Genomic DNA, 26,671 nt, shown 5'->3' with positions numbered 1-26,671 from the left:
ATGCTGAGGAGGACAAAAAAAGACCGGAAGCGAGAGTGCAAGGTTATTTCGGCTCCGAGAGAACCCTCGTCTCCCTCAGGTGACGTTCTTTTTATGTTCTCTTGAGGGACACAGGTCAGCTGGGGCCTATCCTACCTGTCTCTGACATAGTGCTATTCTGTGTTTGAGCCACTTTTATGCTACCGATTCCTATACCGATCATGCACGAGTGATATCAGCCGATACCAATGACATGTATCAACTGTACATGTTTCAATGTGTTTATGGGAAGTGCTATTGACGGTTTAACAATAGCAACACAATATTTAAACTGTCTTTTTTTTTTTACATACAAAATGACTAATCACAAGCAAGATTTTCAAATTAAATGCGATTCTTATTTGTAACGATTCTTAATCGATTCATAAAAATCCAAAATAGATTAGAACATTTTTTTTTTTTTTTTTTTTTTTAACCTGACTTGTCCAGCCTGGAAAATCCTAAAGTTGATGTACAAAGTAGATGATCATATCTGCTGTATGGATTTACTTTAGAAAAGAGAAGTGTGGGATACTTCTCTTGTTGCCTTATTTGTATTTGACTTTATTAAATGTTTGGGATAGAATTGTATTAAACAAAACCAGTTTTATTTCAAGTAAAATAAAAATGTATTACAGCTGTTTACCTATTTAATGGAGGAATGTGCAGTATATGTATATGTTAGGTCAGGGAAAAAAAACACGGAGGCTATTTCATCCCTACAAGCTTTTTTCGCAGGTTTCCATGGTCTTCAGGGGAGTTCCCTGAAGAGCAGGGAAACCTGTTTTTTTCCTGACCTAACGTATATTCCGCTCTACCCCGGTATTGAGCACTGTATAACGGGTAAACCACAGTAACCTCAACTATATATATATATATATATATATATATATAAATATATATACACAAACCCCGTTTCCATATGAGTTGGGAAATTGTGTTAGATGTAAATATAAACGGAATACAATGATTTGCAAATCATTTTCAACCCATATTCAGTTGAATATGCTACAAAGACAACATATTTGATGTTCAAACTGATAAAAAAAATTTTTTTTTGCAAATAATCATTAACTTTAGAATTTGATGCCAGCAACACGTGACAAAGAAGTTGGGAAAGGTGGCAATACTGATAAAGTTGAGGAATGCTCATCAAACACTTATTTGGAACATCCAACAGGTGTGCAGGCTAATTGGAAACAGGTGGGTGCCATGATTGGGTATAAAAACAGCTTCCCAAAAAATGCTCAGTCTTTCACAAGAAAGGATGGGGCGAGGAACACCCCTTTGCGTGAGCAAATTGTCGAACAGTTTAAGAACAACGTTTCTCAAAGTGCAATTGCAAGAAATTTAGGGATTTCAACATCTACGGTCCATAATATCATCAAAAGGTTCAGAGAATCTGGAGAAATCACTCCACGTAAGCGGCATGGCCAGAAACCAACATTGAATGACCGTGACCTTCGATCCCTCAGACGGCACTGTATCAAAAACCGACATCAATCGCTAAAGGATTCACTTCACTTCAGAAAACCACTGTCACTAAATACAGTTTGTCGCTACATCTGTAAGTGCAAGTTAAAGCTCTACTATGCAAAGCGAAAGCCATTTATCAACAACATCCAGAAACGCCGCCGGCTTCTCTGGGCCCGAGATCATCTAAGATGGACTCATGCAAAGTGGAAAAGTGTTCTGTGGTCTGACGAGTCCACATTTTAAATTGTTTTTGGAAATATTCGACATCGTGTCATCCGGACCTAAGGGGAAGCGAACCATCCAGACTGTTATCGACGCAAAGTTCAAAAGCCAGCATCTGTGATGGTATGGAGGTGCATTAGTGCCCAAGGCATGGGTAACTTACACATCTGTGAAGGCACCATTAATGCTGAAAAGTACATACAGGTTTTGGAACAACATATGCTGCCATCTAAGCGCAGTCTTTTTCATGGATGCCCCTGCTTATTTCAGCAAGACAATGCCAAGCCACATTCAGCACGTGTTACAACAGCGTGGCTTCGTAAAAAAGAGTGCGGGTACTTTCCTGGCCCACCTGCAGTCTAGACCTGTCTCCCATCGAAAATGTGTGACGCGTTATGAAGCGTAAAATACGACAGCGGAGACCCCCGGACTGTTGAACATAAAACAAGAATGGGAAATAATTCCACTTTCAAAGCTTCAACAATTAGTGTCCTCAGTTCCCATTCATTTATTGAGTGTTGTTAAAAGAAAAGGTGATGTAACACAGTGGTGAACATGCCCTTTCCCAACTACTTTGGCACGTGCTGCAGCCATGAAATTCTAAGTTAATTATTATTTGCAAAAAAAAAATAAGGTTTATGAGTTTGAACATCAAATATGTTGTCTTTGCAGTGCATTCAATTGAATATGGTTTGAAAAGGATTTGCAAATCATTGTATTCCGTTTATATTTGCATATAACAATTTCCCAACTCATGGAAACGGGGTTTATACATATACATATATATATATACATATATATATATATATATATATATATATATATATATATATATATATATATATATATATATATACATATATATATATATATATATATATATATTTTTTTTTTTTATATGTCTGTTTATATATGTATTTATTTTTTCCTAATATCAAAATGGCCCTTCATGACGTGACTTTTTCATGAAAAAAAGTTTAGTCCTCCCTGGTCTCCCACATATGACCAAACACACATAGGCGGAACATGCAAACCCGCCAAATGGGGATTCAAACCCCTCGATGGCTGACATGCTAACCGCGGGTCACCGTGCACTTTTAAGCCGACGGTCCAGAATAATTCACGGAAAAGTTCCCTCCTGAAGGCATCAATACTTTTGTGGTCAAGTTCATGTCTGGCATTTCTGCGAAAAACAACGCATGTTCTCACCTCACTGTCGCACCCAGACAGCATAATACGAGCCGGTACCGTGTTGCTATGGCAACCTGCCTCAGCAGCACGATAGATATATATATATGTATATATATATATATATATATATATATATATACATACAAACTTGTGAACGTGGTCTTCACTCACAAAAGTTGTTTTTTGATATTCACAGAGAGTGCTCAGTGAGACGCACGCACGCACACACACACACACACACACACACACACACACACACACACACACACACACACACACACACACACACACACACACACACACACACACACACGATCTGCAGTCAAACCGTCGTGTGGCCGTGAGGCGTCTCAGACCAGACGTGCACGCCGCACGGGGAGACGTGATGCGAGAGAACGCCGCCTCGTGCCAGCGATTGTCTCAGGGCGCTGAACACGATGCATATTCACGCTGGCTTTCCTCGATGCAACGCGAGAGAGGCCGACAAAAAAAAAACATCTAGTGGAAGCGACGTCCTGTCATCAGTGGGTGGGGCGTGATGGGAGGCTCTAGAAATGGACCCAAGGCTACAGTTTTCTCTCACATTTTGCGCTGAGGGCCGAGACGCGGTGTTTACTGTCACCTTTTGCCACATTGTGTTCCCATTTTGAAGAAAAAAATAAAGGTTATCAGTAGAGATGGGTAGCATTCACATTTGAACCGATAAGATACCAATTCCTGGTACCTTGGAATCGATACAGATACTTAACAGTACCCATATTTGGTACTTTTGCCGAGTTTTTATACCATTAGTCTCATTTGCAATGCAGTTGCACTTCCAAGACGTTAGATGGCAGCACTGTACAGGCTATCTATGGTATGTTGTCGAACTAGGAAGTAGAGATGATTGTGTTCTGTTGCACCCTACAAAGTGTTCATACTGTATTGTGCTTATTACAAAACAGCTGTTTGATTGTAACATTCATCTTAGTTGTATTTTTCATGATCATATATGGAGGTGTTGAAATCGCCATGTAAAATTGCTCATGCTAATAGTAGCCTGTCATTGGAAAATCCAATGTAAATTAGCAGCAAGCTAGCACGTTCCGGGAGACTAAAGCCTTACTTTGCGTTCCAGCGTTTTCTACCAAGCTGACTTAATGTTGGTGTTGAAAATTGCAACATTACTTTGAGGGAGTTTGGCTGGGTGAGTGTTTACGTGATATCATGTGCAACAAATGGTATTGAAAAATGGCATCGTTTGATTTTAAATGAATCGATACCCGGCAGTACCCACGGAATTCAGTCAGTGCATGTGCTGTAGTGTCCTTTCATTTATTGGTTGCGCTTTTTTTTTTTTCAACCGCAGTGCTGTTCAGTTTTTTAGACATCCATGGCCGTCCCATGTGTGATGTCTGTAGGAGTGTTTTCATGCATATTTGTACGTGTTACTGTAATGCAATGAAGCTAGCGTCGTTAGCATTAGCGAATATGCTAACACGTTTACAAGTGTCTGTGTTAGTATTATTAACTTACAATGGCATTCTTTTTGTATTGTCTCAGTTTCGTAAATTCACCAAAACGTCATCGTGGAGTTAGCTGTTTAGCTGGCTTCCGTAGCTATCGGGTCCATGACGGTGACTTTTGTTTTGTTTGATCAGCCGTTTTACTGCCGTGTTACAGACGTTTGGAAATAATTAAGGTATATAGTAATAAAGATTGACAAAATATTTATGTGTAAATAATTCATGTCGCAATGTATATAACTGCGGCTTATAGTCTAATATATGGCGAATATATGGAAACATATTTTTTTTCTTCTGAAATTTTGCGGGTGTGGCTTATATACTCTATAGTTTGGAAAATACATCCGCACTAATATTTTCTGACCATTATCTAACCCAGTGTTTTTTAACTTTTTTTTTACCTTGGGGCCCAACATTTCCACGACGTAGGGGCCCAGAGCCCACACAAATATTAACACTGAATTAGTAAACTTACTCTTGATTTTGATCATATTCAACCTACTTACAGTTTAACAGTATACACCCTGTCAAATGATATGAAAGTATGTGATAATCACAAAAATATTATAAAGGCTTTGGTCAGGCTGATTAAAAATAATACTAACTAAATATACTGCATAAGAAGGTATTTATCAATGCTAAAATAAACAGTTAATACAAAATAATACATGTTTAACTTAGACTTAGACTTCCTTTTATTGTCATTCAAATTTGATCTTTACAGTACAAATAAGAACAAAATGTTGTTGCATTAGCTCGTTGCAGTGCAGGATAAAAGAGCAATAAGGTGCAGATATAAATAAATATATTAGTGTACAGATAAATATATTGCACTTTTACATATGCATCCACGTTTATGGATGTATGTTAGATTGCCTTTATATTCCAGCGAGTTAATCCGTTTTGGGGGGGAATTGAGAGGATTATTTTAATGCGTTCAAGAGTCTTATGGCCTGAGGGAAGAAGCTGTTACAGAACTTGAAGTTAAGGAGGCTGCGGAACCTCTTTCCAGAGTCCGGCAGTGAAAACAGTCCTTGGTGCGGGTGGGAGGAGTCTCTGCATATTTTCTGAACCCTGGTCAGGCAGCGGCTTTTTGCGATCTCCTGGATAGGAGGAAGAGGAGTCCCGATTATGTTTTCCGCCGTCCTCGCCACTCTCTGAGAGACTTCCAGTCTGAGGCACTGCAGGCTCCAGTCCAGACAGAGATGCAGTTGGTCGGTAGGCTCTCTGTAGTGCCTCTGTAGAATGCGCTGAGAATTGGCTCTTTTCATCCCACGCAAAAAGTGCATGCACTGCTGAGCTAGAGACCAGGTCATATTGCCAGTTATCTGCACCCCCAGGAACTAGGTGCTGCTTACGATCTCTACTGCTGTGCCGTTGATGAAGAGCAGAGTGTGGCTCTTCATCTAAACTGTCAATAAAATCTAAGTCCAAAAGAAAATATATTAGTCATAATTTTTGCGCTTAAGAAACTACTCTATGACTTTAGCTCCAGACTTCTTCTGTTTGTCTGATATCGTCATTACTGCCACAAGTGGTGAGAAAGTGTATTACAAACATTTTTTTGGTGGCCCGACGGTTAAGAAACGCTAATCTAACCTTCCGTATTCTTGCAGAAAAAGATAAGTGTCAACCTCAAATTTGCATCCCGGAGCGATGGCACTGCCATTAAGCAAGAGAAAAATAAGAGGAAATGATTTTTGTCACAAACACTTGCTTATCGGCTGCAATGGTGTCATCATCTTCAAGCACCGCTTATCGACGCGCGCATGAGATATAAGCATAACAATGTCTCCCCCAGCGCATCCTATATGAATGTCATAATGAAATATATTTCTCATCCCTTCTTATCTGTCATTTACCCAAATGTGCGGTGACAGAAATGCAAAGGGGTGGGGAGGGGTGATAAAAAATCTTTAAAAAGCCATTTCATGACTTTTAATTTCACAGCGGCTGGATTGTTTGTGTCAATGCAATGTGCAGCCTCCGCTGGGTGTGCTACTGGAGCATAATGGACTCCCTTTTGATGATAGACTGCAGTAAAAATGAACACACGACACAGAGGTCATCAGTAACTCTCACTTTATGGCACATAACATGTCGACTTCATTACCATCTGCATCCGCGTTTATGTGACTCCATTACTGACCGGCCATAAAAACTGTGATGATTGCATGCGTGTGTTCCCTTCCCCTTCGTCGTCATCGCTTCCCATGTGGCTTAAATTAGCGGCGCAGATGACGACGACACAGGCGTCAAGTCAACAGCTTGCGTCGGAAGCGCCATCGCTGTCGGCTGAAGCGTGTTATTGATTAACAGTCCCCTCAACGCTCGGACAGATTTAATCTCCCGGTATAAAAAAAAATCGGATAAGTACGCACGTGAAATCAGCTGGTGGTTTACGACTGACAATGTTTGTGTTTGTCGAATTAACAACGCGCAGAGGGGCTGGCATTAGCACCAACCACTGCTGGACTGTGATGGCATTTTGTCCAGTTGACTTAAAGGGGAACTGCCCTTTATTTTGGAATTTTGACTATACAATCCCGAGGTAGGAAAAGAGCACTTTTTTTTTAATGCATTCTAACTCATAAAAAAATGCTAGCAAAAGTCAGCTGACAATAGAGGTTGTGAGGGTCGCTCTATTCTGCATATAAAAGCCTCAAAAAAACCTCCATCAACGTTGTATATATACGCTGTAAGTACAAAACCCAAAACCAGTGAAGTTGGCACGTTGTGTAATTCGTAAATAAAAACAGAATACAATGATTTGTAAATCCTTTTCAACTTACATTCAGCTGAATAGACTGCAAAGACAAGACATTTAATGTTCTGACTGAGAAAGTTGTATTTTTTTTTCAAATAATCATCAACTTAGAATTTAAAGGGGCATTTTTACCACTGTGTTACATGGCCTTTCCTTTTAACAACACTCAGTAAACGTTTGGGAACTGAGGAGACCAATTTTTGAAGCTTCTCAGGTGGAATTATTTCCCATTCTTGCTTGATGTACAGCTTAAGTTGTTCAACACTCCGGGGGTCTCCGTTGTGGTATTTTAGGCTTCATAATGCGCCACAAATTTTTAATGGGAGACAAGTCTGGACTACAGGCAGGCCAGTCTAGTACCCGCACTCTTTTACGCTGTTGTAACACGTGGCTTGGCATTGTCTTGCTGAAATAAGCAGGGGCGTCCATGATAACGTTGCTTGGGTGGCAACATATGTTGCTCCAAAACCTGTATGTACCTTTCAGCATTAATGGTGCCTTCCCAGATGTGTAAGTTACCCATGTCTTGGGCACTAATACACCCCCATACCATCACAGATGCTGGCTTTTCAACTTTGCGCCCATAACAGTCCGAATGGTTCTTTTCCTCTTTGTTCCAAAAGACATGACGTCCACCGTTTCCAAAAACAATTTGAAATGTGGACTCGTCAGACCACAGAACACTTTTACACTTTGCATCAGTCCATCTTAGATGAGCTCGGGCCCAGCGAAACCGGCAGCGTTGTTCTGGGTGTTTCGCTTTGCATAGTAGAGTTTTAACTTGCAGTCACAGATGTAGCGACAAACTGTAGTTACTGACAGTGGTTTTCTGAAGTGTTCCTGAGCCCCTGTGGTGATATCCTTTACACACTGATGTCACTTTTTGATGCAGTACCGCTTGAGGGATCGAATGTCACGGGCTTAGCTGCTTACGTGCAGTGATTTCTCCAGATTCTCTGAACCTTTTGATGATATTACGGACGGTAGATTGTGAAATCCTTAAATTCCTTGCAATAGCTCGTTGAGAAATGTTGTTCTTAAGCTGTTTGACAATTTGCTCCCGCATTTGTTCAGAAAATGGTGACCCTCGCCCCATCCTTGTTTGTGAATGACTGAGCATTTCGTGGAAGCTGCTTTTATACCCGATCATGGCACCCACCTGTTCCCAATTAGACTGTTCACCTGTGGGATGTTCCAAATAAGTGTTTGATGAGCATTCCTCAACTTTCTCCATCTATTTTGACACTTTTGCCAGCTTTTTTGAAACATGTTGCAGGCATCAAATTCCAAATGAGCTAAGATTTGCAAAATATAACAACATTTTCCAGTTTGAACGTTAAGTATCTTGTCTTTGCAGTCTATTCAATTGAATATAGGTTGAAAAGGATTTGTAAGTAATTGTATTCTGTTTTTATTTACCACTGGTTTTGGGGTTTGTAAACACAGAACACTGACACAAAAAACAAATATTTAAAAACTGCAAAAAATGGATCATATCCAAAATTCTACTGGTGGGTTTGGTGGAATACACGTGTGTAACATGATCATAAATGGTGGAAAGTGATGACATTTGTAGCCTTTTTTTCACTTGAAAATGAGAATGGCTCAAGAAAAGAGCCCTGGGGTGCTCCAGATGTTTTGTTCCAATATCTCTATTTGTCTGTCCCGCAGTCATCGTGGTTCTGTTCATGACTCTGAGACGGAGCAAGAAAGAGCCGCTCATCATCTCCGAGGAGGACATCCGCGAGAACGTGGTCACCTACGACGACGAGGGCGGCGGCGAGGAAGACACGGAGGCCTTCGACATCATCGCCCTGCGCAACCCGGCCGCCGCCGAGGAGCTCAAGTTCCGCCGGGACGTTCGCCCGGAGGCGAGGCAGCTCTACGGGGGCCCCAGGGGCCACCGGAGCCCCTCGTTGGAGCTGGACGAGGTGGACGTGCACGAGTTCATCAAGCAGAGACTGGTGGAGGCCAACATGGACACGACCGGCCCGCCCTACGACTCGCTGCAGACCTACGCCTACGAGGGCCAAGGCTCGCCCACGGGCTCCGTCAGCCCGTTGGACTCCCTGGGAACGCAGTCGGAGCAGGATTATCACTACCTGGACAACTGGGGGCCTCAGTTCCAGAGACTGGCAGAACTCTACACAGAGGCAGATTCAAACATGAAGACTTAGTGCGTCATTCCCTTTCCGAACCGGAACGGATTGAAAAACCTTTTGGGATCTTTCGCGGACAGTTTGGAGAAACATCTACTGTCCAGTGATTTTTACCTTCTAAATTGAAGCAACGGCTTTCTTTTTTTATGTTCCTTTTTCAGGGGGGATTCTGGCTCCTTCTTGTGGAACTACTGGATCGGATTTTGGGAGGAAAGAACACTATGGGGGGAAATGAAAGGGATATTTTCCTTGTGTATATTTTTTATGGCTCAATAAAGTTCTGATATCCATGTGGGTGGATAAAGTGCACGCTTGTCTTCTTCCTGAGTCGTTAAACAGATGCCCTTCCGCATCCGACTCTGATGAATCCCGTCAGGTCAGCATACGTAGAATTTACTCTATGTGGCCTTTTTAACACGCTTAACCCACTGGTCCACGCGGGGCATCGGCTGGACGCGTACTGACGCATCGTCCACGGCTTTGAGGTTAATTAAAGCTCTCTTTTACAGCGGCGGTTAGCTTTATGGCGGCGGGTAATATTACGACGGACGGACGAAACAATGCTCCACGGAGCAGTTAGAGGAGGAGCGGGGAAAATATAGTGGCGGCGTAGTCGTTTCTGAAGCGTGCTCAAAAAGGTGTGTTAGAAAGATTTTTATTAAAGGCTCGGGAAAAAAATTAAATAAAAGTCTACCCTCACACTATCAGTTTTCCTTACAATGGCTGATCCACAGGTTTGTTTGTGAGATGTTTCTGGGAGAATCCAGGGGCTTATCGTGGATGCTCCCACACTCGTCAATAAGTGTACGGATTGTGGTTTAAGGTCTACGACTGGTGTGGATGAAAACAGATTTAACAACCTTGGCTTTGCTGACGATCCTTGTTCCACTGGAAAACCTGTCCTGAGATCAAAACCTGGAATTTAGAGATTATTTCAGTGAAGCTTTGTATTTGCGTGTAAGTCGTCGGTAGGCTATAGCCAAGTACCGTATTTTTCGGACTATAAGGCGCAATTATAAAATAAAAAATTGACAGAGCGCCTTAAAATAGCTCAACTTTTGTTTCATCTGACCACATAACTTTCCTCCAGAAGGTCTTATCTTTGTCCATGTGATGTCAGATGAAACAAAATTGAGCTGTTTGGCCACAATACCCAGCAATATGTTTGGAGGAGAAAAGGTGAGACCTTTAATCCCAGGAACACCAGGCCTACCGTCAAGCATGGTGGTGGTAGTATTATGCTCTGGGCCTGTTTTGCTGCCAATAGAACTGGTGCTTTACAGAGAATAAATGGGACAATGACAAAGGAGGATTACCTCCAAATTCTCCAGGACAACCTAAAATAATCACCCCGGAGGTTGGGTCTCGGGCGCAGTTGGGTGTTCCAACAGGACAATGACCCCAAACACACGTCAAAAGTGGTAAAGGAATGGCTAAATCAAAATTCGACAGTGCGCTTTAAAATAGCAAAGTTTTTATTAATGTTTTCTATAGTGCTCACCGGTATTTAAGCCGTACACACCAAATTAAGAAGAAATAAGTATTTTACATATATTAGGACCATAAGTTGCAGATATATATCGTTACGAAAATATTTTGTAAATGTTTATTTATATACCTTAATTGTTTCCAAACGGTGTCTGTAACACGGCAGTAAAACGGCTGATCAAACAAAACAGAAGTCATCATAATGGACCCACTAGCAGCGGAAGCTATAGTCTCCAATCAGTTAAGCAGACTCAATAACTCCGCGGTGACGTTTTAGTGAATTTACTGAGGAATTTCATCATATAAATTTATAAAAAAGGAAAAAAGATTTTTTTGATGCTAAAAAGAATCGATGTAATCATAGTATCGGCTAGATACGCTCCTGTACTTGGTATCATTACAGTGGATGTCAGGTGTGGATCCACCAATGGCGTTTGTTTACATTCAGGAACGGCGTCATTAGCGGTGACGCCGGTGAGCTACGGTGTGTAGTGAAGCATGTTTAGCTATTCCTCGTCCTGCAGGGATGATACTTGTAAGAAACTTACTTTGTTTGTCGCCATGGAGACCAGGATTAGTGATTTAGAAAAGTAGCGGATGAACTTTAGCCGCTAGCTAGCTAGCCATGACTTGCTAGCCGGTACTTTTTAGAGGCGGTATAGTACCGAATATGATTCATTAGTATCGCGGTACTATACTAATACCGCTATACCGTACAACCCTAATTACAACTGAGTACCCTTGCAGCCCATACGGACCACAGCTGAGATACAGATATTTTTTGGTGGCTCTATAGAGGGCGCTCACGGCCCTATGGTTAAGAAAAACGGATAAAGATTATCTTTGAATAGCTTTTTGGCAGTAGGTCCTTAAAAACAACAGAGATAAGGCAATTTTCACCCTTGACTAGATACGCTCCTGTACTTGGTATTGTTACAGTGGATGTTAGGTGCAGATCCACCAATGGCATTTGTTTACATTCTGGAACAACATAAATAAGGCAATTTTTCCCCTTGACTAGATACGCGTCTGTACTTGGTATCATTACAGTGGATGTTAGGTGTAGATCCACCAATGGCATTTGTTTACATTCTGGAACAACAGAGATAAGGCAATTTTTCCCCTTGACTAGATATGCATCTGTACTTGGTATCATTACAGTGGATGTTAGGTGTAGATCCACCAATGGCATTGGTTTACATTCAGGAACAACAGAGATAAGGCAATTTTTCCCCTTGACTAGATACGCTCCTGTACTTGGTATCATTACAGTGGATGTTAGGTGTAGATCCACCAATGGCATTTGTTTATATTCTGGAACAACAGAGATAAGGCCATTTTTCCCCTTGACTAGATACGTGTCTGTACTTGGTATCATTACAGTGGATGTTGGGTGTAGATCCACCAATGGCATTGGTTTACATTCTGGAACAACAGAGATAAGGCAATTTTTCCTCTTGACTATATACGCTCCTGTACTTGGTATCATTACAGTGGATGTTAGGTGTAGATCCACCAATGGCATTTGTTTACATTCTGGAACAACAGAGAAAACGCAATTTTTCCCCTTGACTAGATACGCGTCTGTACTTGGTATCATTACAGTGGATGTTAGGTGTAGATCCACCAATGGCATTTGTTTACATTCTGGAACAATAGAGATAAGGCAGTTTTTCCCCTTGACTAGATATGCGTCTGTACTTGGTATCATTACAGTGGATGTTAGGTGTAGATCCACCAATGGCATTTGTTTACATTCAGGAACAACAGAGATAAGGCAATTTTTCCCCTCGAAATTCGTAACTAAATAGACCAAAAATCCCCTGTCGTCCCTTGCAGAGGACGCTGGTTCTCAGGAACATACATACCAACGTACTTAGCGTTCTAGTATTATGGCCCCTATAACCAATTTAGTTATCCCAGACCGACGCTCGAAAGTTCATCAGCTCACCTGACAGAATCAATGATCATCAGCGGCGTCGGCCAGGCAAAAGTTGACTTGGCTCCGCCCACCCCTCCGGTGCTCCAGTTCGGTCTTTTCTCCCAGAAACGCCGACGCCAGTCTCCAGGAAGACAAAAGGCAGAATGATGAATATTTCAAAATCCTCTTCTTGTACCTCCCGCCTTTTTTCCGTCTCGCTTGTTATCGTCTCCTGACTGCCTTTTTTTTTTTTTGTCTTTGTCGCAAGAACATTGTCAGCCGCCTCCTCTCACAAGGACCCGTCAGGGTAAACTCAAAGTGAACCTCCCGAGCTTATTGTCTTAATTTATCACCCAGCCTATTTTTTTTTTTTTTTTTTTTGAAGCTCCCGAGCTTATTGTCTTAATTTATCACCCAGCCTATTTTTATTGTATTTTATTTTTTGAATTTTGGGGGTATCATTTCATTATCGAACTTAGTCAGCAAAAGCAATGCCTGCCTGGATTTGCCCGGGGCTGAACAAAAGAGGCTGGAATGCTTAATTTTGTTCCTGTAGGGCATGGGTGTCAAACTCTGGCCCGCGGGCCAAATTTGGCCCGCCGTGTAATTTCACTTGGCCCGCGAGGTGATATCAAATTGACACTAGAGCTGGCCCGCCGATTATATACAGCGGCAGTGCCGCGGTACACCGCTAATTCTCATACTTGCCAAACTTTCCGGGAGACTCCCAAATTTCAGTGCCCCTCCCGAGAACATCCCCTTTTCGTCCAGTCCAACGAGCGCTGACCCAGTTACATAATATGTGCGGCTTTGGCACACTTACAAATGTGAATGCAATGCATACTTGATCTTCAGCGATACAGGTTACACTGAGGGTGCCAGTATAAAAAAACTTTAACACTGTTAGAAATATACGCCACACTGTGAATCCACACCAAACAAGAATGACAAACACATTTTGGGAGAACATCCGCACAGTAACACAACATAAACACAACAGAACAAATACCCAGCATCCTTTGCAGCACTAACTCTTCCGGGATGCTACAAGGTGTGTGTGTGTGTGTGGGGGGCGCACGGGGGTTTGGAGGTAGCGGGGGTGTATATTGTAGCGTCCCGGAAGAGTTAGTGCTGCAAAGGGTTCTGGGTATGTGTTCTGTTGTGTTTATGTTGTGTTACTGTGCGGATGTTCTCCCAAAATGTGTTTGTCATTCTTGTTAGGTGTGGATTCACAGTGTGGTGTGTATTTTTAACGATGTTAAAGTTACTTATACGGCCACTTTCAGTGTAAACTGTATCGCTGTTGATGAAGTATGCTTTGCATTTACGTGTGTGTGCGTACAGGAGCCGCTCATATCTTGTGACTGGGCGGGCACGTTGTTAGAAGGGAAGAAAAGCGGACGTGACGACAGCTCGTAGAGAACGTTAAAGGCAGTGCCTGTAAGGCACGCCCCCAAGACTGTGGACTACGAGATATAATGACTGATGAACACCTTCGTTCGATAATGAAGGTTGCCTCAGCTCAAAGCCTGAGCCCCGACATTAATGAACTAGCATCCAAGAAAAGATGGAAAGTATCTGGCTTGGGCACATCAGATTAGATCAGTGTGTTGCAAACTGAGCTGTTTAAAGTCCTGAATGGTTGGTTTATTCATTATTTTATTTTCAAATTTATTAGCCTGTGGAAAAAGTTAATGTTGATATTTACCTCAGAAGGCTGCAAATAGAAAAGAGGCATTCAATTTTTATTTAAATTGTATTTGATATGCCATTGATATTTTTTAATTATTATTATTATTATTTGAAACTTGATTTTGCATGTCACTATAAAGTTATATAAGCCTTGCTTGTTCAATATTCAATGCAAAACTTGTTTGGGTCCCTATTAAAAGGTTAATTTGTTCAACCTTGGCCCGAGGCTTTGTTCAGTTTTAAATTTTGGCCCACTCTGTATTTGAGTTCGACACCCCTGCTGTAGGGGAAAAGTCAATAAAAGTCGGCAGGTATAGAAGATGATTTAGTTGTGCAATTTTAACACAATTAAGACTTTATTGGGTGCGACTTGACCCCTCAATAGTGGCGACGCCGTCATTTCTTCACTGTGCCTTAATTTATTTTTTTGTCCTGTCCAGCTTCTGAGGCAAATTATATTGTTGATGTAAATAAATGCCCATATCGGCTGTACACTGTGCTTTCAAATAGTCAAATTTGTTCACTAACAAAGAATGCCGGGACACAAGTTTCAGCCGGGAAGCACTTGAATGCAAATTAATTAAAAAAGCCGGTGTGTGTGAGAAGTGAACCAGGAGATAAGCGCTCGACACCGGGAGAGGTTTTACGGCGGATTAGAGCCGTCACTCCTTGAAATAAAGATCTCATTCCGGCGAAAGCCCTGGTGGGTTTATCGGTGGGCCATGCCTTGTTTTCCAAGAAGTTAGCTCGCAAGATGTGAAGGGTTATTGTGTATTCTTAAGAAACTGGCGATGTTTGCATATGCCGATATACAAAATACCGGTGTTGTACCGAAATCTGTTACCCATCAGAATTTGTGACTCCAGGGGGCGATGTTCTCATGGCGTTTGTTTGATGGTTAAACGGCAAGCCCAAAGAGAAGGCGAAGAAGAACCCTTGCGTAAATGGCGTAAACTATCGTTGTCAGAATTTCAGCATTAATAAATTACACATATTCTGGAAATCAATGATTTACTTTCATTATAGTATGAGTCCATTGTATCAGCTGTTGATTCTCTCTCACACACATACATTTTCCGGATTAAAAGCTATCATGGAATGAAACGTCAGTTGTCAGAATTTCAGCATTAATAAATTACACATATTGTGGAAATCAAAGACTTATTTTCATTATACTATGAGTCCATTGTATCAGCTGTTGATTCTCTCTCACACACATACATTTTCCAATATAGATAAGGCTATACATGCACATGCGGTTGTTCTGTTATGACTGTATGCAGGGCCGGCCCGTGGCATAGGCCGTATAGGCAAATGCTAAGAGCGCCGTCCATCAGGGGGCGCCACGCAAGTGCCACAAATGTTGGAGAGAAAAAGAAAAAAAAAGAGAAAAAAAGGTGGTACTATTATTTCTAAATACAAAAAATAATCCCACGTTAATGAAAATGCAAAGTAAAGCCTATTTAATAGAAATATTATTTGTTACAACATCCCCCCCCCCCCCCCCCCCCCCCCCCCCCGCACGGTGCGCCCCCTCCCTTCCCGTATCATGACTCTTTTTGGACGTCACCACATCAAAAAATCAACACAAGATGTCAAAACGGCCAAAACTGTCAGGTGCCCAGGGAAGAAAAAAGAGAAAAGAAGAGGAGGAGAAACGAGAAAAGACAGAGGTAGCAAGTAGGTAACGTTAGCCTACATTAAATTATTTGTCTGTTACAGAATGTGATAGTAACCTGGCTTTTTAGCATTAAGCTAATGTTACATGAGTCGGCAATTGCTAATCAATAAATAGCTAGTTCTGTTTTAACGTCGGGTTAATATTGTGGAGGGGGCTAAATTGTTATGGAAAATAATAATGTAACGTTAGGTAATTACAGTACTCCCACCTACATTCCTCTGGGACATTTGTATTAGATATTTTAAGCAGGTGTTTTTTGTTTACATTGTTATTGCCTTCTGGTTAGCTAATGTTTGCCCTGCAGGTAATAGTCACTTTTCCACCCCTTTATATATTAGGTATAGTTGTAAGTAAAAAAAAAAGGTCAAAGACAAAGCTATTCGGTTTCTTGTGAGTATATACACTTCACTGCCGATGTGGGGGGGGCGCCACCTAATATCTTGCCTAGGGCGCCAGATTGGTTAGGGCCGGGCCTGGCTGTATGTTCCATATTCTTAAACCAGTCACCTAAATTACAATTTCCTGCCCTTTTTACACCCCCCCTCCCTTCATCTCCATTCACTTTTTCTCATTTGGACCCCCAGAATCAGGACGCACTAGGGTTACATTTTCCGATAAGCCCGTCGGCGTTTTGCCCAGCCAATTAGGCGTAAATTTATGGCATTTCACACTATTAACAGGAGGTGGCGCCTTACCAAGGTACTTGAAACATTTGGCTTTATCCAGTTTGAAGCCCACCTTCTAATTTATTAGCGGATTTTGACTCCAATCTAAATCATGGAATCAAGCACCTATAGAGAATTGTTGGAATACCTTACCGAAGGGAAAGTACCACCAAATTCCAAAAAATACGAGCGCTTCAACCTGAAAAGAAAAGCGGCAAACTACATTGTGGAAGGCAAGTTATGGTACCTAGCATCGCACTTGATGACCACCCCAACAAATGCCAAATTGTCTCAAGAGGTTCAACGACTTAGTATTAAATGTGATGGTGTGATGGTGTTAATGTATTTAAAGAAAAACAGAGCATTCCCTTTCTAAATTTACAGTTTTACATTATACTAACTACAGCATAATTCAATCCAATCCAATCCAATCCACTTGATTTATATAGCACATTTAAACAACAAAATGTTTCCTAAGTGCTGCACAACAATATTAAAAACAACATTCAAATACTATCTTGAGCTCCACCAATGACTGAATAAAAAAATAAATACATATAAAACTAATACAAAAACAAGATAAAATAAATATGATTAAAAACGATTTTAAGGGTGAAACCAATTAAAACAGTAAATAGAAATCAAAATGTTAAAACACAGAGGGCAACAGTGTTCAGTGTTTGTAGATTTTCATACTTAAGATGGACTCTCACCTATAGCACGAGAATGCGGTGCAACTTACTCAGGTGCATAAATGGTGTCTGAAATTGTACATATTTTAACCTAAATCCATGGAAAATTGAAGAAAAAGTGAAAGTAATGTTAATTTCCTTTTTTTGTTCCAAAAAACCCTTTCTGTATATTTTGGGTTGATGGCAGTTCTCTGCCTCATCGGATATTGACCCTTTGAGGCCGTGCCCATATCCTAGTTGATTGTGTGATGGATAAGATATTTTTTGTCGCGGATTTACTCATGTGTTTTGTTTTTTTGATAAATAAATAAACGGTCTCGGAGCCATGTTTTCATTTTATTAATTTAATAGTCTAAGAGTAAATCTTAATATACATAGATCCTTCATGAATGAATATACACTGCCCCCACGCCATTTGTGAGTTTTGCATTTAATTTGTATTGAATTAGGCCGCTCACTTTGTTAGGTGCGAGCACAGCAAGTAAAGCATTGAAATTTCTACAATAAACAAATACCATTGCTGCAATCTCTGGATTTCAAATCAGAGATATTTGTATTTCACTGTATTACTTTTCATTGTAAGAAATAAGCTTTCAATTAATGCTTTGATTTGTCATAGATGGCAAGCTATATTACCTCCGCCACAAAGGATCGGCCAAATTGCTGAAAGTTAAAGTGGTGTGTGGGGCAGCTGAAGCAGATGCCATATTTAGAGAGTTCCACTCAAGTGACATTGGTGCACATTGTGGCCAGATCAAAACAAGGGATGCAATTTCCAAGAGATTTTACTGAGGAGGAGGGATATAGTTGTGATGCATGCCAGGAACATACCATGTTAATTTCTGTATTAGAAAACAAGTTATGATTGTATGTTGCATTTGAATTCCAAAATTTATTGTAAAAAAAAAAGGTTTCTGTTTAGCTCTGTTTCTGCTTAGTTTAGTTTGATGGTTAGGGTATATGTATTTTAATAAAAATCTGTATTATAAATGCTGAAAATGCAGTTAAGTAAGGTCTCGAAATCTGACGGCCAAGTCACAGTTTATCGGAAAATGTAACCCTAGTGCGTCCTGATTCTGGGGGTCCAAATGAGAAAAAGTGAATGGAGATGAAGGGAGGGGGGGGTGTAAAAAGGGCAGGAAATTGTAATTTAGGTGACTGGTTTAAGAATATGGAACATACAGCCATAACAGAACAACCGCATGTGCATGTATAGCCTTATCTATATTGGAAAATGTATGTGTGTGAGAGAGAATCAACAGCTGATACAATGGACTCATACTATAATGAAAATAAGTCATTGATTTCCAGAATATGTGTAATTTATTAATGCTGAAATTCTGACAACTGACGTTTCATTCCATGATAGCTTTTAATCCGGAAAATGTATGTGTGTGAGAGAGAATCAACAGCTGATACAATGGACTCATACTATAATGAAAGTAAATCATTGATTTCCAGAATATGTGTAATTTATTAATGCTGAAATTCTGACAACGATAGTTTACGCCATTTACGCAAGCGTTCTTCTTCGCCTCCTCTTTGGGCTTGCCGTTTAACCATCAAACAAACGCCATGAGAACATCGCCCCCTGGAGTCACAAATTCTGATGGGTAACAGATTTCGGTACAACACCGGAAATACACGCACTCTCCGAAAAACGTACTAAACAAAAATAAAGAGGCGCACGGCAAAAAGTGCACTTTTTTTTTTAATTTAATTTTATTTATTTGTATTTTTTATTAAATTAACATAAAAAACACAAGATACACTTACAATTAGTGCACCAACCCAAAACACCTCCCTCCCTCCTCCCACCTCCCCCGCACTCATTCCCACAAAAGGGGTTGTTTCTGTCTGTTATTAAATTTCTGGTTCCTACAATATAGAACAATACAAAAAGCAAGGCCAGCAACACCCGTGTCCGTCTTATAATTTGATTATAAACTGCACAGGCGCTTACCAAAACACGGACCGGTTTCGACGAGGTCTTTTGTCAGCGTGCCATTTTTTTTAACAGGAAGTGATGCACTTGAGTAACCACAGCTGTGGTCAATTGATATAATAAAGCAGGAACAACTTCCAAAAAGTGCGGAGATAATAAGACAAAATGGAGAAGTACACAAAATAAACAAAAGACTCAGTATACTATAGGAAAATAAAGTAATACAAAAATAAAGTAATAAAAAACTTTTTTTTTTTTTTTTTTTTTAAATGTGTGGACAACCATTATAGTAAAAGGAGACTCTGGCTGTCCAGAGTCGGGACCCGGGGTGGACCGCTCGCCTGTGCATCGGTTGGGGACATCTCTGCGCTGCTGACCCGTCTCCGCTCGGGATGGTCTCCGGCTGGCCCCACTATGGACTGGACTGTCAATATTAAGTTAGATCCACTATGGACTGGACTTTCACAATATTATGTCAGACCCACTCGACATCCATTGCATCCGTTCTCCCCTAGAGGGGGGGGTTCACCCACATCTGCAGTCCTCTCCAAGGTTTCTCATAGTCATTCACATTGACATCCCACTGGGTTGTGAGTTTTTCCTTGCCCTTATGTGGGCTCTGAACCGAGTATGTCGCTGTGGCTTGTGCAGCCCTTTGAGACACTTGTGATTTAGGACTAAATAAATAAACACTGATTAATTGATTGATTGACATACACTATATTGCCAAAAGTATTTGGCCACCTGCCTTGACTCACATATGAACTTGAAGACCCATCCCATTCCTAACCCATAGGGTTCAATATGATGTCGGTCCACCTTTTGCAGCTACTACAGCTTCAACTCTTCTGGGAAGGCTGTCCACAAGGTTGCGGAGTGTGTTTATAGGAATTTTCCACCATTCTTCCAAAAGTGCATTGGTGAGGTCACACACTGATGTTGGTCGAGAAGACCCGGCTCTCAGTCTCCGTTCTAATTCATCCCAAAGGTGTTCAGGTCAGGACTCTGTGCAGGCCAGTCAAGTTCATCCACACCAGACTCTGGCATCCATGTCTTTATGGACCTTGCTTTGTGCACTGGTGTACAGTCATGTTGGAAGAGGAAGGGGCCCCGCTCCAAACTGTTCCCACAAGGTTGGGAGCATGGAATTGTCCACAATGTTTCGGTATCCTGGAGCATTCAAAGTTCCTTTCACTGGAACTAAGGGGCCAAGCCTAATCCCTGAAAAGAAACCCCACACCATAATTCCTCCACCACCAAATTTCACACTAACACAATGCAGTCCGAAATGTAGCGTTCTCCTGGCAACCTCCAAACCCAGACTCGTCCATCAGAAGTTTCACGACTGGATTTGTTGCACAGGTGTCCTCCTATGACAGTTCCATGCTGGAAATCACTGAGAGTGGCTCATTCTTTCACAAATATTTGTAGAAATAGTCTCCATGCCTAAGCGCTTGATTTTATACACCTGTGGCCGGGCCAAGTGATTAGGACACCTGATTCTGATCATTTGGATGGGTGGTCAAATACTTTTGGCAATATAGTGTAGCTCATCAGCACAATGAAAAAAATAAATAAAATATATATATACATATATAGCTATATCTATATATAGTGTAATACTTATAAAGTATCAAAATGAAGCACCAACCTGAAGCCCTACATCAAGCCACAAAAATAAAATATCTATATGAAGTATTTGATATGCATAAAGACAACTTCATAGAACACCATTATAGAAAAGTAAAAAAGTACTGATACCAATCACATGTACCAATGAATGATTCTGTTTTTATGGCGCGTGCTATTGACAGTGTGACAATATCAACACACAACTTAAACTAGTTCCTTGTTCTTTTTAATGACATACAATGTATTCTCAAAGCAAAAATAGTACACATTAGCTAAACAAAAGCAAAAACTACGGGGGTTGTACGGTATACCGGGTGTAGTATAGTACCGCAATACTAATGAATCATATTCGGTACTATACCTCCTCTAAAAAGTACCGGTCCACCACCACTACTTGGTATCGGATTGATACTCAAATTTGTGGTATCTGCCAAAACTAATGTAAAGTATCAAACAACAGAAGAATAAGTGATTATTTCACTTTAACAGAAGTGTAGATAGAACATGTTAAAAGAGAAACTAAGCAGATATTAACAGTAAATGAACAAGTAGATTAATAATTCATTTTCTACCGCTTGTCCTTAATAATTTTGACAAAATAATAGAATGGAAAATGACACAATATGTTACTGCATATGTCAGCAGACTAATTAGGAGCCTTTGTTTGTTTACTTACTACTAAAAGACAAGTTGTCTTGTATGTTCACTGTTTTATTTAAGGACAAACTTGCAATAATAAACATATGTTTAATGTACCCTAAAAGTTTTGTTAAAATAAAGCCAATAATACAATTTTTTGTGGTGCCCTTTATTTAGAAAAGTACTGAAATAGTTTTAGTACCGGTACATAAATATTGGTATCGGGACAACACTAAAAACTACTATCTACTACTCTTTTAGATGATTTGGTTTTTGCCTTCAAAGTCCTCCTGTGTCTAGGGGATTATTCCCCGAGTTTGTGAACAATACTTATAATTTTTAGTCATCTTCTTGTTATTTCCTGTTTATATCGGATTACTTCCTGCTGCAACATGCTTCCATCCAAACTTCTTGAACTTCACTAAGCCCTTATTTGACTCTACATGTTCATAGCTAGCTTAGTGGTTAGCATAGCTAACCACGAAGCATGCTGTTAGACTGTTTAGATCAGGGGTGTCAAACGTACGGCCCGCGGGCTGGACCAGGCCCGCGAACAGGTTTTTTCCGGCCCGCGGGATGAGTTTGCAAAGTATAAAAATAACCCAAAATTTTGGAATGAAAAAAACTGCTGTTCTAAATGTGTCCACTGGATGTCGCAATAGCAATTATTTGTATCTTTGCAGATGATGTACAAAAAAATAAACCACATGATGTTAGAGCACCCGTTGAGGAAAATGATCAAACTACATAAATAACATCCTGCAATTTGATTTTGATATTTTTTTTTTAATCTTAATAGATTGAAAATTAACACCAATGAGTTGACTGATGAACATTATCACATAATTTATCCAGAAAGTATAAATAATGACACATAAAGAAAATACTATTAACTGCAACATGTGATTGTAAAAAAACAAAAAAACAACAACATTATGATTTGTACATTTTCAGAATGTACTTGTTCTACTTTAGAACAAAGAAAACAATCTGAAGTTGTCTTTATTTTTAGTTGATCGTGCCGTGATTTTACCAGTCCACTTGGCCCACTTGGGAGTAGATTTTTCTCCATGTGGCCCCCGATCTAAAATGAGTTTGACACCCCTGGTTTAGCCTCGCCATACGTGACAAAACTTAGACTTAGACTTAGACTTAGACTTCCTTTTTATTGTCATTCAAATGTGAACTTTACAGCACAGATAAGAACAAAATTTCGGTACATAAGCTCATGGTAGTGCAGGATAAAAAAAGCAATAAGGTGCATATATAAATATCCATCCATCCATTTTCTACCGCTTATTCCCTTCGGGGTCGCGGGGGGCGCTGGAGCCTATCTCAGCTACAATCGTGCGGAAGGCGGGGTACACCCTGGACAAGTCGCCACCTCATCACAGGGCCAACACAGATAGACAGACAACATTCACACTCACATCCACACACTAGGGCCAATTTAGTGTTGCCAATCAACCTATCCCCAGGTGCATGTCTTTGGAGGTGGGAGGAAGCCGGAGTACCCGGAGGGAACCCACGCAGTCACGGGGAGGACATGCAAACTCCACACAGAAAGATCCCGAGGCCGGGATTGAACTCACGACTACTCAGGACCTTCGTATTGTGAGGCAGACGCACTAACCCTTCTTCCACCGTGCTGCTCTATATAAATATATACCGTATTTTCCGCACTATTAGGCGCACCTAAAAACCACAAATTTTCTCAAAAGCTGACAGTGCGCCTTATAACCCGGTGCGCTTTATATATGGATTAATATTACGATTCATTTTCATAAAGTTTCGATCTCGCAACTACGGTAAACAGCCGCCATCTTTTTTCCCGGTAGAACAGGAAGCGCTTCTTCTTCTACGCAAGCAACCGCCAAGGTAAGCACCCGCCCCCATAGAACAGGAAGCGCTTCTTCTTCTACTGTAAGCAACCACCCGCCCGCGTAGAAGAAGAAAAAGCGCGCGGATATTACGTTTCATTTCCTTTGTGTGTTTACATCTGTAAAGACCACAAAATGGCTCCTACTAAGCGACAAGGATCCGGTTCATGAAAAGACGCAATCTCTCCATCCGCACACGGATTACTATTTCACAGCAACTGATATTCCTGTGAACCGCACTGTGGATACAACGGGAGCACGTACGGTGAATATTCGCACCACAGGGAATGAGAAGTCATCCTTCACTGTGGTTCTAGCTTGCCATGCTAATGGCCAGAAACTTCCACCCATGGTGATATTCAAAAGGAAGACCTTGCCAAAAGAGACCTTTCCAGCCGGCGTCATCATAAAAGCTAACTCGAAGGGATGGATGAAGAAAAGATGAGCGAGTGGTTAAGGTAAGTTTAAGTTTACGCGAAGAGGCCGGGTGGCTTTCTTCACGCAGCTCCGTCCATGTTGATATACGATTCCATGTGCGCCCACATCACGCTGGTTTTAATATATTATTAAAGTTTGACTGACCTATTTGACTGTTTTTTTGACATTCCTTTAGCGCAGTTAGATGCGGCTTACAACACGGGGCGGCTTATAGGTGGACAAAGTTTTGAAATATGCCGTTCATTGAAGGCGCGGCTTATAACCCAGGGCGCCTTATGGTGCGGAAAATACGGTATATAAATAAATAGATATATATAAATAATATATATAATATATATATAAAATAAATAAATATATATAAATAAATAAATAGATTACTGTACAGATAAATATATTGCACTTTTTCACATGCGTCCACGTTTATGGATGTATGTTATATTGTCTTTTTTATTACAGCGAGTTAATCCTTTTTGACACTAAAGATACTAAGAAATGAAGTTTAATGTCCGTAATTGGAGGTGATGATTATTAGCTTATGGTAGTGTCTCCACACTGTGTATGGAGACATATTAGCTGCAAGCTGCTTGTCAGCTGGGGAACTAAACATAAATGCAGCGTCAGCGATAGGGAGTCTGCGTTTGTGATCGGCATTAATTGACATTAATCGGCAATGGCGATCGCATACTTTTTCAAGTAAATCGGCCGATACTGGTACGGCGCAACCCCAGTTACAACCCACGGTAGCCTTGGGGGCGGGGTCACCATTTTGCATGAACAAACAAATGTAAATAATTGAATGAACACATCATTTTTTACCACAAATGTATTCCAAGCCCCTTCCTGCTCTTGTAAGAATATAATGGCACATTTTCCCAGACATTCGTCCCTCGTGGTGCGCAGCATATGTACTAGGCTGGTAAACAGTCAAAAGGTGTGTCGGGAAGACTAGCAAATGTATGTTTTAGTTATGTTATTTATTTTTTTTGCATTAGAAACAATATTCTAGCAATTTCCTGTGAATTTATTTTAGTTCAAAACAATATTTGAATTATTTTATTTTATTATTATTATTTTTTTTAATTTGTCCTGTCCAGCTTCTCAAGCAAATCATATAGTTGATGTAGATGCCCATATCGGCTGTTCAGATTTATATTATATATTTGTATTTGACTTTATTAAATGTATTTATATTATCATTGATGCAGCCGGGCCGGAGCAGGAGGGGATGGAAAGAGGAAAAAAGGAAGACAGAGGGGGAAATTGTGGGGACAAGAGGGGGATTAGACAGAGAGACAAAAACTACAACAGCAAACACATTAATAACAACAACAACAACAATAGAGCAACATCAGCAAATAGGATATGTAGAAAAGAAGCAGTTAGCGAAATAAATAATAATACAGAAATGCCAATGAGCGTTATTACACTACAAATGGAGCAATACAAATATCACTAGAAACAATAATAACAATATTTAAATTAAATTTAAGTTTGATAAAAAAAAAACATATTGAAACAATTTCACATAAATAAAAAAATGTAAGCAATTTTTATAATGGGGGGCTCAAAATACAATTCCCCAAATACAAGCCCTAATTTTGCCCACTTAGAAGACTCAAAAGGAAAATTATCTAAGGCAAAAATTGTGTAAACTGAAAAATCTGCACAAATCATTTGCCTCATTAGAAAACATGCTATACGAGCATGCAGTGAATCTTGCATGGCGGGCCAAGGCAGAACAGGCATTATATTCGTGCATGAGAAGAAAAGGTGCATGTGTTTGTGATAGAACGCTCCATTGAGACCCCGCTGGTTTGAGGTGGAAGGCGTGTGAGAGTGTGAGCATCTTATCAATGTTCATGGCTGCGGAGCCCAGGAAGGTGATTTGGAAATAAATACATCAAAGCCAGACAGAATCCTTTCAAATGCCGTCATTAGAACGCTTCTAAAACCAAAACTTTGGGAGGTTTGTTTTTCAGCAGGGGAACTTTTTTTTCCTTTGCTCGAAAAATTCAATATCTATGTAGGTATTCATTATTTTTATGCTATCATATCTGGATCTTAAGGGGAAAAGTTTGGTGAAATATTGGCAAACTTTGTGCAACGATCGTGGATTTTTAACATCTTTTATAACGTCAAAGCTCATATTACCTTAGGGCAGGGGTCGGCAACCCGCGGCTCCGGAGCCGCATGCGGCTCTTTGATCACTCTGATGCGGCTCAGCTGCATACTTGCCGACCCCCCACGATTTTCCCGGGAGACTTCCAGATTTCAGTGCCTCTCGCAGAAAACTCCCGTGATTAAGCGTTCCAGCCCAGCGTCGGACACATGTTGTTTGGGGCTTCTGCTTGCACACGTAAGTGACAGCAAGGCATACTTGTTCAACAGCCACACAGGTTACACTGACGATGGCCATATAAAACAACTTTAACACTATAACTAATAATGTGCCACACTTTGAACCAAAACCAAACAAGAAAGACAAACACATTCCGGGAGAACATCTGCACCTTAACACAACATAAACACAACAGAACAAATACCCAGAATCCCATGCAGCCCGACTCTTCCGGGCTACATTATACACCCCTGCTACCACCAAACCCCGCCCCCACCCCAACCCTGCTCCCTCACACACCAACCCCCCCCGCCCCTCTGTG

The 26,671-nt window shown here is 40.7% G+C and overlaps 1 protein-coding gene and 1 long non-coding RNA gene across 3 annotated transcripts in view; one reads left to right on the top strand and one right to left on the bottom strand.

Moving 5' to 3' along the window:
* The window catches only part of LOC133609496 (cadherin-18), a 234,059-nt gene extending 224,414 nt beyond the window's left edge, over positions 1-9,645 (top strand). For both annotated transcript variants that reach the window (XM_061965104.2, XM_061965105.1), the window contains exon 12: positions 8,851-9,645. In XM_061965104.2, coding sequence (XP_061821088.1) covers positions 8,851-9,356 — 506 coding nt within the window. In that variant the 3' untranslated portion in view covers positions 9,357-9,645. The remainder of the gene's footprint in view (positions 1-8,850) is intronic.
* Positions 1-19,503, bottom strand: part of LOC133609497 (uncharacterized) — a 104,162-nt gene extending 84,659 nt beyond the window's left edge. The window contains exons 1-2 of the long non-coding RNA XR_009815727.1: positions 19,441-19,503; positions 12,778-12,889 (exon numbers count right to left, since the gene is read on the bottom strand). This is a non-coding gene — a long non-coding RNA (uncharacterized lncRNA). The remainder of the gene's footprint in view (positions 1-12,777; positions 12,890-19,440) is intronic.
* Positions 19,504-26,671: the final 7,168 nt, after the last annotated feature.

Source organism: Nerophis lumbriciformis, linkage group LG07, assembly GCF_033978685.3.
Source record: "Nerophis lumbriciformis linkage group LG07, RoL_Nlum_v2.1, whole genome shotgun sequence".
Classification (NCBI taxonomy): Eukaryota; Metazoa; Chordata; class Actinopteri; order Syngnathiformes; family Syngnathidae; genus Nerophis; species Nerophis lumbriciformis.
The sequence above is the reverse complement of the archived record's forward strand: the minus strand, read 5'-3'. Positions and strand labels throughout refer to the sequence as shown.